Source organism: Piliocolobus tephrosceles, chromosome 11, assembly GCF_002776525.5.
Source record: "Piliocolobus tephrosceles isolate RC106 chromosome 11, ASM277652v3, whole genome shotgun sequence".
In the NCBI taxonomy this organism is placed as follows: Eukaryota; Metazoa; Chordata; class Mammalia; order Primates; family Cercopithecidae; genus Piliocolobus; species Piliocolobus tephrosceles.
In genome coordinates this window covers 51,871,152-51,888,695 of record NC_045444.1, presented here as the reverse complement: position 1 = coordinate 51,888,695, position 17,544 = coordinate 51,871,152, and the positions used below count along the sequence as shown (strand labels likewise).

Sequence of the window (17,544 nt, the reverse complement as noted above, 5' to 3'; positions counted from 1 at the left end):
TGTGGATTTTAACCCCAATGGTTGATATCTTTATGAAGTTTCATTGAATATGATTTAGTTGTGTGTATATGGAGTTATCCATTTATGGGGAGATTACTTGATTGGTGAGGGCGGGGGACCCTGGTGTAGAACGATTATGTGAAAAAACAATTTAACTTGTTAAGCTCATGATACTGTTTGAGGCATACAGCCCCTGCTGTTTAGTACATTGGTCTGGGTCCTGCAAATTACCAGTGAGATACCATCAGTTGATTATTGATACGTATGAGCAGATACTAGGGTGCAATATTTCAGGTTTTATAAGACTGGTATTGATTGTGACCATTCTCATTTTTTATTGTGTAAGTTCATATGGGGTTATTTTCAAAATGTTAACAAGGCAAAAAATAAATTAAGAAATAGTTGAATTAAGCACATGTGAATTGTGTTGTAAACAAAAAGTTAGTATAAAAGAATCCACTTATTTGAATTATGCAGAATAGAATACACACCTAGAAATAAAACAAAAACATCTTATCATGAGCATTAAGATAAAATTTGAGGCATAAACTCACTTCTTAGAATAAGTAACTCCCAACTAACTTTCTAGGATTTTAAAAGATATCACAGTGAAAACATACATAAACATAACTCTACATTTTATTTATTCTTAAAGTTTAAGTGTATTATACAAGAAGAAGAGTTCTTATTTTTGAGAGACAGAAAAAGTCAGAATTTTTGTTTGGATCACTGATATATCATAGCTTACAAAAATAATTGACTTAATTAAAACCCACAGTATGATATTTTTAGATTTTTTAAAAAACATTCTATTATTCTTCTTCATACTTAAAAATGGATAATTCCTACTTTCCCTACTTTTTATTTTTATTCACATACATTTTCTTTATTTGTATTACAGAAGCACTAGAATTCATGCATAGTGTTGATTTCAAGTTCAAAAGTAATTAATTCAGATAAAAAGACATTTCTGCATGTATGAAAATTTCTAATGTGAATTTGCATATTTAATCATCAAGCCTTCATTTAGTGTAGATTTATTTTTAAAAATGCAGGTAATGAACCAGAAATTGAATTGGTTGTGCTAGAGCATGGAAACTTTATTTGATGATGTTTGTTTTGAAAAACAGCTTCTGAGAAGAAACAACCTCTAGTACAGTATTTTTTTTTTTTTTTTTTTTTTTTTTTTTTTTTTTTTTTTTTTTTTTTGAGACAGAGTCTCGCTCTGTGGCCCAGGCTGGAGTGCAGGTGGCCGGATCTCAGCTCACTGCAAGCTCCGCCTCCCGGGTTTACGCCATTGTCCTGCCTCAGCCTCCCGAGTAGCTGGGACTACAGGCGCCCGCCACCTCGCCCGGCTAGTTTTTTGTATTTTTTAGTAGAAACGGGGTTTCACCGTGTTAGCCAGGATGGTCTTGATCTCCTGACCTCGTGATCCGCCCGTCTCGGCCTCCCAAAGTGCTGAGATTACAGGCTTGAGCCACCGCGCCCGGCCTCTAGTACAGTATTAATTCATTAAGATAATTCCTTTCTCAGATATCTCCTTTCATGTAGCCTGAAAGTTCAGTTTGTTCTTTCCAATTTATTCACACTAATTCTGCCTGCTTTCTTCCTGCCATGAGAACCAATTACTGCAGTTTTATTGAGACTGAAAAAAGTTAATCCACCTCCTGCTTTGCTGAACCAAGGAATGGCTTGGAACTCTTGAGAAAAGACAATCTTTTCTATGATCTTTCATTGTCTAATTTAATACATCATAAATATGACTATAGCTTTGTATAGTAAATTCCCCAATACTGTGCCAAATGTTTTCTAAGATAAGGTTCTTTTATGTTCACAAAAAAATAAAACTTTTCTCTGGGCCAAATGTATGCCAACTTTGCGAATCATATCCTGAGCTGCACAGCTGCAGAGTACATGCTTGCATCATAAATTCCATAGAGTTCATTTTAACTCTAAATCAATCCCCAGTTTCAAAGTAAACCTTTCAAACATATTACCTAAGCACAAACTTCTCCCTGTGCTCAGTTCCTTAATTATTCTCAGCCATATTCAGAAATAACATTTAAAAATTATGCTTTAATCAATAAATACTAAGCTAAACTTTGCTTCATTAATCCATTCATTTTGTCAACCATTATTTTATTCCTATATTCAAAGCTCTCTGGTATATTCCTATATTCAAGACACTTAAGGCCCTGGAAGATTCATGAACATATTTTTGCATCTTAAATTTTTAGAAAACCTTACAATCTGTCAGGATTACACTGAACTCTAGTACAGAGTAATATGGGTACCAAGATAAGTGGGAGCAACTCTTCCATGTAGACTGGAAAGAGCACTAGATGCTATTTATAGACTACTTTCTGAACTCAACTTGCTTTAACCTCATTTTTTCTCATATGCCAAATGAGAACACAATACTGAATTATCTGTACAGTTCTGTTTGGTACTAGAATTCTGATTCTTGAATTCAAAGGGGAAAACATTCCTCTTTATTTAGGAGGCTAAACTGGGGGGCAAATTTAGGCTCCATGAAAGAAGTGCTATTTGAACTAAAGCCTTTGAGAGGGGAGAGTATTTCAGAAAAGGAGCTATTAGACAAGGAATTTCAAGGTAAATGACATCTCAATTATCTGGCAATTATATTAGCATATGGTTATTATATTAATTGAAGTGGCATGAAGTATAGATGACCAGGGAAGTTAAAACTGGAAATATAGATTGTGGAGTGATGTGAATAGCAAGGTAAGAAAAATATTTGGTAGTTACCAGAGAACCAATAAACAACTTTCAAGTGGGACTTGGGAAAGATTAGTTCATCTTACATAGATTAAATGAAGGAGAAGGTTAGGAGACTGACAATAGTACAAGTATGAAATAACAGAGGGCAGTTCTAGGTGGTGACTGTGAGAATGGAAAAGAAGTGACAAAGCTGAGAAATGTTTCGAAGAAAAAATGTGAGACAGGTAATGTGAAAAGAAAATCAAGAAGTGGTATAGATAACCAGTGTTCTGCTCATACTCTAAATTGGGTGTTGAAAGCAAAATACAGATTTTAATTAGTACTCTGTGTATACACACTAGAAACAACATTGTAATCTGGATAGTGGACAAAATATTCAGAAAAGAAGGGAAATAAATAGTAACTTGATTTCAATTTCCAAATCTCTAATCTGAAAGAAATCTAATTCCATCCATTCATTTAAAATAAATCATAAAACAAGAATTTATGAAGCCCATTGTATTAATACAGATAGTCAGATGAGATATGGCAAAGTGTCACCTGTCAGCTTGGTAGGTTGCATAGGCCACATCATTTGGTTCCGCCTGGATAACTCAACCAAATTAATTTTTCATACTCATCCCCTCCATCTTTGTCATTACTGTTATTCTTGTTTTCTTTGGCCCACTTATCACACTGTTTTATATTCCCCAGAAGACCTAGAGTTCTTTACGGACTTTAAACAGGGCTCAGAAGTATAAGAAATTGGCTCACGTATTTTTGTTTACAGACAGGCAGTTAAAAAATAGTTCTAAAAATACACGCATCAAATGGCAAATAGAAGATATTTTGATGACTACTTCCTTTGGATCAGATTGATGAGAATAATGCAAGCACATAGGTGGAATTAAACATAGCTATTAATGTCCAAGTTTGAGGCAGCTGCCCCTTACAAGCATTTTAGGGTCTGTTTTTACCTTCCCTCTTAGCCACTCCTGTGCAGCTCCAGTGGGAGAGATGGAGGAGAAAGCAAGGAAGCCACTCCTATGTTGTTGCCAAACATGAACACTCAGATTTTTAGCCAGTGGTCCAGAAAAAAAGAGGGGGAAAACATCCTTCTATAGAAAAAAAAAAAGTAGATAATAATTGAACACAGAACTTCATGTGATCACATCAGATTTGAGAACTATGTATAGCATCCCTCTTTTTCTTATTTTTCTAAGAAATGATTTCTATTATGTTTCATTTGAAATAAGTTTTTTGAATTAAACTCAGTAAATGAAACAACTAACATGACTGGAGCTTGAAATAAACGATGTGATGATCTAATGAAATACATAATGCAAATTGTCTTGCTTCTTATGCAAAAATTATTAGTCATAGCAATGCATGAATAATTAAAGACATATTAGGTATTTAATAATTTTTTATATTCATTATCTGAATTTTTAAGTTATTTTAAAAATATATTGGTCAAATCAACTCAGGTCCAAATGTTTTAGTTTTGTTCTTTAATATATTGCCTTTTTAAAATGAGTTAAAACTTCTGCATAGGCTTTTTAACTTTTCTTTTTTCTGATAAACAACACAATTCTAACTTCATCTGGCAGCAAGTTCCTCCGATTTTGCTTTTCCTTTAACCTTTTAATGCTTCTCCCTCCCTTTCTTTAAAAAACGTTTTTGTTTCATTTCTTGGTTATATTGCCTATAGTTGTTTTCCTAAGTGTATTGCTTAAGAAAAAAAAAATGTATTTTAAGATTTTTTTTAAACCTTGCTTTTAAATATACTAGAATAAATAGCCTTGATAGAAAAAAATGAAAAGAAAAAGGAAAGGCCAGAGATTACTAGGGGAATTTTTTTTTTCTTTATTAACAGATAAGAATTCTGACTTTTCTTTTTTTCCATTTGTGTATTAGGTGGTTGTGAATGCCCTTTTAGGAGCAATTCCATCCATCATGAATGTGCTTCTGGTTTGTCTTATATTCTGGCTAATTTTCAGCATCATGGGCGTAAATTTGTTTGCTGGCAAATTCTACCACTGTATTAACACCACAACTGGTGACAGGTTTGACATCGAAGACGTGAATAATCATACTGATTGCCTAAAACTAATAGAAAGAAATGAGACTGCTCGATGGAAAAATGTGAAAGTAAACTTTGATAATGTAGGATTTGGGTATCTCTCTTTGCTTCAAGTTGTAAGTGAACACTATTTTCTCTGAATATTTTTATTGTTTGGAATTATAAAATAATTATACATATCTATTATTTAGTACCTAAGAAAAAGTACATATTTCTTTCTATTTAAAAAATTTCAGTTTGTTAGTACAAGTTTATGAGCCCAGATGGGTGAAAACATTATTACATGTAAGGACTGCAGATATAGTCAGTAGTGACCAGGCCAAACAAAGACCTCTTTGTCTTTTTCTTGTATTTTCTTTGTTTCTATATTGCTCTTTCTTTCTATATAAACAAGTTAATAAATAAGTCAGTAACTTTGCCGTTTTTATTGTGATTAGAAGGCTTGTTTCACTGATCAGCTACCAAAACAGAATACATTTAACAGATAGATCATCTTCCAAAACACACACACTTAATACACCTAATTGGATTGTAATTAATTCGTAGGGATTAACTGCTGCTAAGGTCCATTATTTCAATCAACGTTTGTGGAATGACATTCAGGTTTTAGAATTAGATCCAGATGTGGTGGTGGGCGCCTGTAATCCCAGCTACTCAGGAGGCTGAGACAGGAGAAGCACTTGAACCCAGGAGGCGGAGATTGCAGTGAGCCAAGATTGTGCCACTGCACTCCAACCTGGGCAACAAAGAGCGAAACTCCATCTAAAACAAAAGAGAGAGAGAGAGAGAGAGAGAGAGAATTAGATCCCCATAGTGAAGTGGAAATAATACCTGAAAGCAACTAGAAACAAAAATGAAGCACAAGCAGCTGTTATCTTATCTCAAATGACCTTTCAGCACCATTATTTAAGTCTATTTTATCCTAAATATTAATGTTTTCACTATTGGGTCTCTAAGACTGGGTATCCAAAAAAAAAAAATAGCTTATATTTTAAAAGGTAGCCCTTTAAAAATTTTCATTTGATTCTGCTTCTAGCTGCAGCAGCACCACAACAAAGCAGGGAATAAAATACGAGTTCAGATTATTTGAAAATTCAGCTTAAAAAAAAAAGACTGTACAATTTCTTTCTTCCCTTGCAGTTCTACAGTGTCTTTAGGGCAGAAATCAATTTTTGCTCACCAAGGTTATGATTTCAACTGTTCAGCCAGAAGACTAACTAAGCAAACAACCAACACTAGTCAAAATCCTTTTACAGCTCTTCCAGAGGTGTCTACTATGATTACTTTACAAATTCTTCCCACCTTTTTGTTGGAAATTCTTATTTATCTTCTTAACGTTTTTGAGCTACTCGGAATATTCATGCAATTAAAATAGAGATTTTTAAAATCCGGCAAGAACGGGTGGGGCATGTTGGCTCATGCCTGTAATCCCAGCTCTTTGGGAGGCCAAAACAACTGGAGGATTGCTTGAGGCCAGGAGATCTAGACTAGTGGGGGCAACATAGTGAGACCCTGTCTCTAAAGACAAATAAAAATAAAAGTTAAAAAAATCTGGCAAGAATGTTTTCTTTAAAAATTGTCAACACATGATGACATTTATTTGGACATTTATTCTAACCCTTAACTAATGACCACACCTGTAAATATCACTAAAGCAACAACTTCCTCCATAAATTTGAGGAAAGAAATATTAAAAATTTTAAGCAATCCTTTAAAATGTAAACAATTTTGAAAATATAGTGATGATCCTATACAAAGCTATTAAATAAATTCTGCTACCAAAAAAAAAAAATCCTCTAAAATACTGCTTCACATTTGGCTTTTATAGAATCACTTCTCTATTGATTAGTAAGTCATTGAAATGGCCCCTTGAATCACTTTTTTCTGTTTCTATACCAAGTGTGTAATGAACTCATTCTATCATTGACCTAAGCCACTGATATATTTAACACATCTCTCTTTCATGTACAAAAGCCTGTACTTTCTAGCTAAGAATCATTACTTTCTTTTCACTGCTGTCACCCACACCCTTGCTTAGCTTTTGTCTCATGATATCCACCACTTCACAAGGGTTAGTGTTATCAAAACAAAGATACATTGTGATACAGATGCTAAAGGCTTTGCTAGCCTCCCTCACTAGCTAAGGAATAATCCTTTTAGGCCCACAGGACTCAAAATTCATGCCCTAGGACAAGTAACAAATTACTGTAAGTTATTAGCCTGAGTATCCTTCAACCTGTGAGTGCCAAGTGTCTGCTGTACTATTGTTCACATTTCTTATTCATATTATCATCTTCAAGAATTTCAGAAAGAAAATAGAATATGGGATTATTTCTAAATGTTTTGCTCAAAAATTCTTAAAAGGATAGTTGCAACCCTGCCTTTATGTATCCTGGTACTATCCTTACATTGTTACAATAAAGAGAAATCTTAAATTTTCAATCACTTTGATCACCCTGCAGGTAAATTTTAGCAGATGATCCTTAGATCTAAGTTGTAATTATTAGCCTGATAGAGCTATTGACACATGTGTTCGCATTTGTAAGACCTCCTAAAAGTGCTCCAGCAAATTTTAATACTGCTTTAAATATTATGATACCATGAACTCTAAAGAATTGAAAAGTACTTGTGAGTTGGTTATCAAGTGGGAGGATATATCAAATGGTCATTTTGTTCAATATGTGTTCTAGAAATGAAAAGCCTTACTAAGATACTGTCTTGGTCCAAAATCTATGTAAAATTTGTTTTGAAATGTCTTTCAAAAATATTCCCTTTTGAAAATTATATCAGTAAGAATATTTATTAAACATCGGGTCTAAATTATTTTTTACTCCAAAGTAAAACATGCATGTCCTTCTTAATAGGCCACATTTAAAGGATGGATGGATATAATGTATGCAGCAGTTGATTCCAGAAATGTAAGTATTCCTTGTATTCTAAGTCTTTTTACAATATTGAGCAGGTGGTAAAATTAATCGGATAAAACATAAACAAATGAAATGATTCTATCTTGATTTAAAATATTTCGGAAAAAGTGTGACAGGTAAGTATTCAAGCACAGCAATGTTTATCAGAAAGCTCTTACTAAGATAATTCAACACATGCATTATTTTGAAAACCAAAGTAAGAAATTCGTATATTGAGTAACTAACAAATATTTTTCTTTTAAATATTTTCTATTTTGTTTCCTATTTATCCACACATTATATAATTAGTAGTAATTTTAGTGTGCAGGGCCAAATTTGAAGAAATACATGATTTCTATCGTTAGTTGAAATGTATAGTCACCCTCCATATTAGACAGCATGAAAACTTATGGATATTGTTCTGTCAGTCCTAGATTACTGTGTTGATTTCGTTCAAATAATCATATTTTAAACCAAATAAAAGAATGCTTTTATATGATTTTTTAGCCTCCATAAATTGACTGATGTTGCAATCATTTCTGTGGCCAACAGATTCCTTTGAGTGTATATCACCAAAGTATAAACCTATTTTATTTGATTTCAGCCTCTTTAAGGCTCCATGACCTAAACTGAAATTCACGCTCATTCCAACTTTGCTCTTCAAAACTTTGCAAGATGTAATATTTTCTATCAACCTTCATCTTTCTATTCTGAAGTCCCATCTGTTTAGTTTATCATCATAAAGGAATAACGTTTGTCCCTGCAGTCTTCAACCTGATAGTTTGGTGTTATCTTTCTTGAAGTGCATTTCAAATAGCTTTAGTTTTATGTTGAATATCATTTTGATGACCTCCAGAGTTGTTTTATTTCACTTTGTCACTTATATTTTGTTTTGTGTGTTTAGTTGGTTTTTAACTTTGTTGCCTTTAGAAGGACAGGAATCTGTTAAAAAATTGTAGTGACTTTTTCAGTCCATTGCTAAATTATAAGTAATAGCCCATTTGTTATAAGCACAATCTAGGAATTAAATAATCAACTGAGGATTTATAAAATGAACTGTCCATTTATGTCTACTTAATCTGAAAAATTCAGTGACTGTCACATTAGGGTATAGTGCCAAATGTCTGAATGAACAACTCATTTCTTATTTGCTACATTATTTCATGCATACATGAATGATTGTTTCTAAACCTAGCCTATGGATATTTACAGTTTTAAAATTTTTTATTAATGATTTTAAAATTACTAAAATTCAGTACCTTAAAAGTTTGTAAATTTAGCACATTACTGTTCAAATGGAAGAATAGTATTTGTATTTATAGTTATAAAAATAGATTTTAGAATGTCATAGTAGCCACATTTTTCACATGAAAACATCCCTAACGGCTACTTTCAGGGATGTTTTTAGAGGTAGTTGATTCAGAAAAAAAATGCTGACATATTAGTAAGAATAATTTTTTTTCTGTTGTTATGAAAAAGCACCAATGACATTTCCAGCACTAAAATGTATGGTAATATTTTACTAAATAATCTCCTTTGGTAGGTGGAACTCCAGCCTAAGTATGAAGAAAGTCTGTACATGTATCTTTACTTTGTTATTTTCATCATCTTTGGGTCCTTCTTCACCTTGAACCTGTTTATTGGTGTCATCATAGATAATTTCAACCAGCAGAAAAAGAAGATAAGTATTTCTAATATTTTCTCTCCCACTGAGATAGAAAATTATTCCTTGAAATGTTTTCTCTGCCAAATGCATACTTGAATTTAGAAACCAAATGGGAGTATATATTATAACTGATTTTTCCTTCCTCTCCCTCTGTCATTCACTATCCATATATTTCCAGCTATAGAAAGCTAAGAATAACTGTGTTCCACACTCTTGTGCATAGGTTCATAAAGTTTTTCTCCCTTATTCATTATCAAGAAACATTTTCTGTCTTAAATATAATAATAATTACAATAAAACTAGAAAGCAACCTAATATGCCCCTTTCCCGAAAACAACTTGTTATTTTATCTGTACAACTACCCACTACCCCTTGAAAATATATTTTCCAACTAATTCTTTGAAATTAGGAAACTGGATGTAAGCTTCTTCTAGTGTTTATTTTTATGCTTTGAATTATTTAGGGAATTAAATATTATTATCATACCTAAAGAGAACTTTCAATTTTTCACATTTTAAATCACAGATATAATTATGCTAATCAGTTGAATTTTGCATTTTTTTTTTAGCCATCCATTTTCTATTTTAACATTGAAAAAATATGTGCAAAAGGACATAGTTTTAACCAGTTTGATTTTTCTTTTCTATACTTTGGAGGTCAAGACATCTTTATGACAGAAGAACAGAAGAAATACTATAATGCAATGAAAAAATTAGGATCGAAAAAACCGCAAAAGCCTATACCTCGACCAGGAGTAAGAAATACCAAATGATATGGGGGAAAAATATAAAAACAAAAACTTGCATAGTTGTCTCACAAAAAAGAAAGTAGCTAACATTTCCAGTAGAAAAAATTTCTTTCACTTTTAGAGCATCATTAGTTTGTATCTTTTATGGTAATGGTAACAACAACAACAAAAATTAAACACCATAAAGAACAAGGAAAAATAGAAGATGCACCCTTGACTTCAAGAGATTTAGAAGCATACCATTAGAATCCATATTAATTGGCCAATGGACACATAGACAATGTAATATGCACAAGAGAAAGTTAATCACACAACTCAAGAATGGTTGCCAAGTAATATCAGGGAAAGAAGTAAACCTTTGGATGGGGCTATAAGAAATGCAATTTTCTAATATTTTAAGAAATGGATGAAGTGTTGAGGGAAATAGCACCTTACTTCTATTTTATTTTTCACTAGAGATACTAAGTGTTTTAAAGGAGGAAAGAATTTCAATATCTACTATTCATATATATGGCTACAGAGTTAGATATTACTAATGTCTGCAGAAGTCAGGGTCAGTAATTACAGTTTATGATGATAAATAACAATACTCATGCTTCCATGATGAAACAAACAAACTGCTATTAAAATGGAGAGCTATTATTCCACACTCTAAAGATGTTTATGATGATGACCTGAGAGGTTTCAGTAACTCCTAGGGTGCATCAAGGAAAAAATACTAGCAAATATTCATATTGTGATGACTGAATATTGCCTTCCTGAGAATGATGAGAAATATGTACTTTCTCTGTTAAAATTAGCACTGAAAGTAGAAAAGAACCAACAATTTGTAAGAAAAATATGTGAGAAAATGCCCTCAGAATTCCTCAGTGGCCCAAAGAAATAAGCCTGCAGATGACGTTCAGTGACTAGCAGTGGCAGAACTGGGAAGCAGAATCACAGATCAATGACAAAGAACATGAATTTTTTTGACATAAACATATAAGAAATGTCATTCTGGTCCCATTATCCTTGTGCAGGTTCAGCATTCTGTGTCTGACAATGTTAGCCAAGGCTATTTGGTAGAAGAATATGAATATTGATATGGTATTTAAATGCATAATGTTATAGATGTGTCCTGGAAATTCCAAATTCTTCTTAACAATTATTTGAGAATACAACAAGTGAAATATTAATAGTACTATATTTTAAAATGGATGTATGGTCCAGCTGATCATTGGAAAGTCTTGAAAAAAAATTAAACGGGTTTCTTACCTTCTCATAATCTTAAAATGTTGAGATGCATTGCATACCTCTGGAAGAAATATACAGTATCGAGTGTTCTGGTTTTTTTTTTTTTTATTTTTTTATCAGAAACCCTCTTTGGACAAGGAATTGTTATTCTGAGAAATGCACATTAGTAAATGGCAATTTAACCAAATTTTAACAATTAATATGCTATAAATCATTCTTACACAAATCAGGGTCAATGACTGCTTTGCAAGAAACTAGAAAGTCAATTTTTTTTTTTTTTTTTTTTTTTTTTTTGAGGCAGAGTCTCGCTCTGTCGCCCGGACTGGAGTGCAGTGGCCGGATCTCAGCTCACTGCAAGCTCTGCCTCCCGGGTTTATGCCATTCTCCTGCCTCAGCCTCTGGAGTAGCTGGGACTACAGGCGCCCGCCACCTCGCCCGGCTAGTTTTTGTATTTTTAGTAGAGACGGGGTTTCACCGTGTTAGCCAGGATGGTCTCGATCCCCTGACCTCGTGATCCGCCCGTCTCGGCCTCCCAAAGTGCTGGGATTACAGGCTTGAGCCACCGCGCCCGGCCTAGAAAGTCAATTAATGCAGAAAGTATTTGATGCTAATGCACATGAGAAAACTCCTTTATTGCTAAAAGCATTTCTATTTCTCTACAGAACAAATTTCAAGGAATGGTCTTTGACTTCGTAACCAGACAAGTTTTTGACATAAGCATCATGATTCTCATCTGTCTTAACATGGTCACAATGATGGTGGAAACAGATGACCAGAGTGAATATGTGACTACCATTTTGTCACGAATCAATCTGGTGTTCATTGTGCTGTTTACTGGAGAGTGTGTACTGAAGCTCATCTCTCTACGCCATTATTATTTTACCATTGGCTGGAATATTTTTGATTTTGTGGTTGTCATTCTCTCCATTGTAGGTAAGAAATATTTAAAGTTCTTAAATTCAGTTAAATAGAAGTGAAAGTTGAAACAATCAAGATTAGATTTGAGATCATCCCAGCAATCAGAGATAATTACCGTAAATATTTTGATACATTTTATCCAGATGTAGTCAGTAGTCAGTTTTTTATTCTATCCATTTACTGTAGTCAGTATTGTTTCTTATTCTATGCATTTAGAATAATATACTTAATGTAAATGTAGTCATTTGAACTAGACCTGTGCTATTAAGTAAGATAAAAATGTTTTTGACATGTTGAGATTGAAGAACCAATACAGTATCTAGATGGTTCCATTAACAAGACTAGAAATGTAGTCTGGTACTCAGGAAAATTGCTTTAGAGAATAGACATGGAGTCACCAGCATATAGATATTAGTGGAAAGTGGTTTCAAGATAAGGAAAAGTATTGTGTAAAAGGAGAGTAAAGACAAGGACGAAACATTATTAGCAAATGCATATAGTAGGTTCTTTACGAGTGTCATATAGAGATTTTCTAGACTACCTTAAAAATGGGTTTATAATAATGATGCACAAGGGAAATAAGATGGCATGGGACATCATCAGTACTATACTTCAAAGCCTGGAACATATGACTAGCCTCATGAGCAATAGCTCATTTCATTAGACACAACTAAAGCTCTAGTAAAGTGAAAAGCATCTGTCTGTGGGCCTAAACTATTCATTCTTCCCTAAATAGGATGATATGACTGGGTCAGTATTTTGCTATTCAAAACAAGGCACCTCTGTTGGACAGATTTTCATGCTACTCCCTTCTCTGAAGAAACTGGCCTTATATCCAACTCATTGTATATAGCCTTTGATTCCCACTAATTATAATCCTTGGTTATAACTAGTGTGGCTAAGGTATAAAGGTGTATTCCTACACATCTTCTTCTCTCTCTTTTACACACACACACACACACACACACACTCTTACACTTCGTCTTTTCAGAATGAGGCATTTAAACTTGAAGGCATTTAGTTTCTTGAGCTCTTCTTTTTAACTTTACAAATACAGTTTTTATTTAAAAAGCAAATGGAAAGAGAAGGTTAAAATAAGAAGACTGAGATTACAGTGTTAGGTACAGGAGACCAAAAAGAATTGAAATACAACATTAAGTACAGGAGACTAAAAAGAGCATCAACCTGGGATCCTTTTAGAAATGCATCAGAACATACATAAATAAATATATAAAAATATTAGAGTGGAACTTAAGTAAGTACCAAGATCATGGGAAGGTGAAAGTAGCATCAAAAGCTACCAATACTTTCAGATGGAAAAGGAGTAAATAGAGAATTTAGAATATGGCAATTTCAGAAAAAGTCACTGTATACATATAAACTTGTACCTATACTGTTGGGCCGCTACTGTTCAGTCAAATGTGCATTTTTAACTTATTTTCTTTCTAAATTCTGACTTGGGACTTCACGTAAACTAAAAGTAGTTTATAAACATCTCTTAAAGATAAAAGAAGTACTGTAATCTTTATAGTTGAAATTATTGCTGAATTTCAAAATTAAGATTTATTTATAATATATATTATATGCAATTATATATATATATATTATATAGCTGCCATATTTAAGATAATATAACTGAGTTCAGGACTCTGAACTTTACCTTGGAACTTTAGAAGAAACATACATTTATTTTTAAAGCATGATTTCTTCACTGGTTGGTATTCTCATTGTTTATTCTAGGTATGTTTCTCGCCGAGCTGATAGAAAAGTATTTCGTGTCCCCTACCCTGTTCCGAGTGATCCGTCTTGCCAGGATTGGCCGAATCCTACGTCTGATTAAAGGAGCAAAGGGGATCCGCACACTGCTCTTTGCTTTGATGATGTCCCTCCCTGCATTGTTTAACATCGGCCTCCTGCTCTTCCTGGTCATGTTCATCTACGCCATCTTTGGGATGTCCAACTTTGCCTATGTTAAGAGGGAAGTTGGGATCGATGACATGTTCAACTTTGAGACCTTTGGCAACAGCATGATCTGCCTGTTCCAAATTACAACCTCTGCTGGCTGGGATGGATTGCTAGCACCCATTCTCAACAGTAAGCCACCCGACTGTGACCCTAATAAAGTTAACCCTGGAAGCTCAGTTAAGGGAGATTGTGGGAACCCATCTGTTGGAATTTTCTTCTTTGTCAGTTACATCATCATATCCTTCCTGGTTGTGGTGAACATGTACATCGCGGTCATCCTGGAGAACTTCAGTGTTGCTACTGAAGAAAGTGCAGAGCCTCTGAGTGAGGATGACTTTGAGATGTTCTATGAGGTTTGGGAGAAGTTTGATCCCGATGCAACTCAGTTCATGGAATTTGAAAAATTATCTCAGTTTGCAGCTGCGCTTGAACCGCCTCTCAATCTGCCACAACCAAACAAACTCCAGCTCATTGCCATGGATTTGCCCATGGTGAGTGGTGACCGGATCCACTGTCTTGATATCTTATTTGCTTTTACAAAGCGGGTTCTAGGAGAGAGTGGAGAGATGGATGCTCTACGAATACAGATGGAAGAGCGATTCATGGCTTCCAATCCTTCCAAGGTCTCCTATCAGCCAATCACTACTACTTTAAAACGAAAACAAGAGGAAGTATCTGCTGTTATTATTCAGCGTGCTTACAGACGCCACCTTTTAAAGCGAACTGTAAAACAAGCTTCCTTTACATACAATAAAAACAAAATCAAAGGTGGGGCTAATCTTGTAAAAGAAGACATGATAATTGACAGAATAAATGAAAACTCTATTACAGAAAAAACTGATCTGACCATGTCCACTGCAGCTTGTCCACCTTCCTATGACCGGGTGACAAAGCCAATTGTGGAAAAACATGAGCAAGAAGGCAAAGATGAAAAAGCCAAAGGGAAATAAGTGAAAACAAATAAAAATAATTGGGTGACAAATTGTTTACAGCCTGTGAAGGTGATGTATTTTTATCAACAGGACTCCTTTAGGAGGTCAATGCCAAACTGACTGTTTTTACACAAATCTCCTTAAGGTCAGTGCCTACAATAAGACAGTGACCCCTTGTCAGTAAACTGTGACTCTGTGTAAAGGGGAGACGACCTTGACAGGAGGTTACTGTTCTCACTACCAGCTGACACTGCTGAAGATAAGATACACAATGGCTAGTCAGACTGTAGGGACCAGTTTCAAGGGGTGCAAACCTATAATTTTGGGGTTGTTTAACATGAAACACTTTAGTATAGTAATTGTATCCACTGTTTGCATTTCAACTGCCACATTTGTCACATTTTTACGGAATCTGTTAGTGGATTCATCTTTTTGTTAATCCATGTGTTTATTATATGTGACTATTTTTGTAAACGAAGTTTCTGTTGAGAAATAGGCTAAGGACCTCTATAACAGGTATGCCACCTGGGGGTATGGCAACCACATGGCCCTCCCAGCTACACAAAGTCGTGGTTTGCATGAGGGCATGCTGCACTTAGAGATCATGCATGAGAAAAAGTCACAAGAAACACAAGTTCTTAAATTTCACCATATTTCTGGGAGGGTAATTGGGTGATAAGTGGAGGTGCTTTGTTGATCTTGTTTTGCGAAATCCAGCCCCTAGACCAAGTAGATAGTTTGCGGGTAGGCCAGTAAATCCTAGCAGGTGCAAACTTCATTCAAATGTCTGGAGTCATAAATGTTATGTTTCTTTTTGTTGTATTAAAAAAAAAAAAAAAAAACCTGAATAGTGAATATTGCCCCTCACCCTCCACCGCCAGAAGACTGAATTGACCAAAATAACTCTTTATAAATTTCTGCTTTATCCTGCACTTTGTTTAGCCATCTTTGGCTCTCAGCAAGGTTGACACTGTATATGTTAATGAAATGCTATTTATTATGTAAATAGTCATTTTGCCCTGTGGTGCACGTTTGAGCAAAAAAATAATGACCTAAGCACAGTATTTATTGCATCAAATATGTACCACAAGAAATGTAGAGTGCAAGCTTTACACAGGTAATAAAATGTATTCTGTACCATTTATAGATAGTTTGGATGCTATCAATGCATGTTTATATTACCGTGCTGCTGTATCTGGTTTCTCTCCCTGCTCAGAATCTTATTTATGAGAAACCATATGTCAGTGGTAAAGTCAAGGAAATTGTTCAACAGATCTCATTTATTTAAGTCATTAAGCAATAGTTTGCAGCACTTTAACAGCTTTTTGGTTATTTTTACATTTTAAGTGGATAACATATGGTATATAGCCAGACTGTACAGACACGTTTAAAAAAAAACACTGCTTAACCTGTTAAAAATGTGTTTAGAATTTTACAAGCAAATATAAATACTGTAAAAAGTCATTTTATTTTTCAGCATTATGTACATAAATATGAAGAGGAAATTATCTTCAGGTTGATATCACAATCACTTTTCTTACTTTCTGTCCATAGTACTTTTTCATGAAAGAAATTTGCTAAATAAGACATGAAAACAAGACTGGGGAGTTGTAGATTTCTGCTTTTTTAATTGCATTTGCTAATTTTAGATTATTTCACAATTTTAAGGAGCAAAATAGGTTCACGACTCATATCCAAATTATGCTTTGCAATTGCAAAAGGGTTTAAAATTTTATTTGTACTTCTGGTAGTACCTTTACTAACTGAATTGAGGGTAGTGCTTATTTTATTTTTGTGCTTTTTTTCTGACTTTGGTTTATGTTTTCATTTCTTTGGAGCAATGCTACTCTAGATTGTTCTAAATATAATGTGGGCTTCATAATTTTTTTTCATTAAAACAGAGTAGTCAACTTATATAGTCAATTACATCAGGACATTTTGTGTTTCTTACAGAAGCAAACCATAGGCTCCTTTTTTTCTTAAAACTACTTAGATAAATTGTATTCGAGAACTGCATGCTGGAAAATGCTACTATTATGCTAAATAATGCTAACCAACATTTAAAATGTGCAAAACTAATAAAGATTACATTTTTTATTTTATTGTTTGCCCAGTCACTTTTTGTTAATAGAATATTATAATGATATGGAGATTTTTTACATTACAAATTGGGGGAGAAGGGGCGCACACACACACACACACACACACACACACAGAGGCATACCCAGGTTGACAAGAAAACCTAGGGTAGATATGTCACTGGGGGTAGGGGGTAATGACCTCCCAGAATTACAAGCAGCAGGTGTGTTCTCTGTTAGGAGGAAGAACTGGTGTCAGAGGATAGCTAGTGATTCCAGGAGGAAGAGAAGTAT

At 34.1% G+C, this 17,544-nt stretch overlaps 1 protein-coding gene across 8 annotated transcripts in view; it reads left to right on the top strand.

Annotated features, from left to right (window-relative positions):
* SCN1A (sodium voltage-gated channel alpha subunit 1) overlaps nucleotides 1-17,267 on the top strand; it is an 81,532-nt gene extending 64,265 nt beyond the window's left edge. For 6 of the 8 annotated variants that reach the window (XM_023188155.2, XM_026454143.1, XM_023188156.2 and 3 more), the window contains 6 exons: nucleotides 4,639-4,920; nucleotides 7,669-7,722; nucleotides 9,254-9,391; nucleotides 10,026-10,130; nucleotides 12,020-12,290; nucleotides 14,016-15,668. In XM_023188155.2, the coding sequence (XP_023043923.1) occupies nucleotides 4,639-4,920; nucleotides 7,669-7,722; nucleotides 9,254-9,391; nucleotides 10,026-10,130; nucleotides 12,020-12,290; nucleotides 14,016-15,190 (2,025 nt within the window). In that variant the 3' untranslated portion in view covers nucleotides 15,191-15,668. Of the gene's footprint in view, nucleotides 1-4,638; nucleotides 4,921-7,668; nucleotides 7,723-9,253; nucleotides 9,392-10,025; nucleotides 10,131-12,019; nucleotides 12,291-14,015 lie in introns of all 8 variants that reach the window. The other 2 variants (XM_031936565.1, XM_031936566.1) reach the window with 2 other exon arrangements.
* Nucleotides 17,268-17,544: the final 277 nt, after the last annotated feature.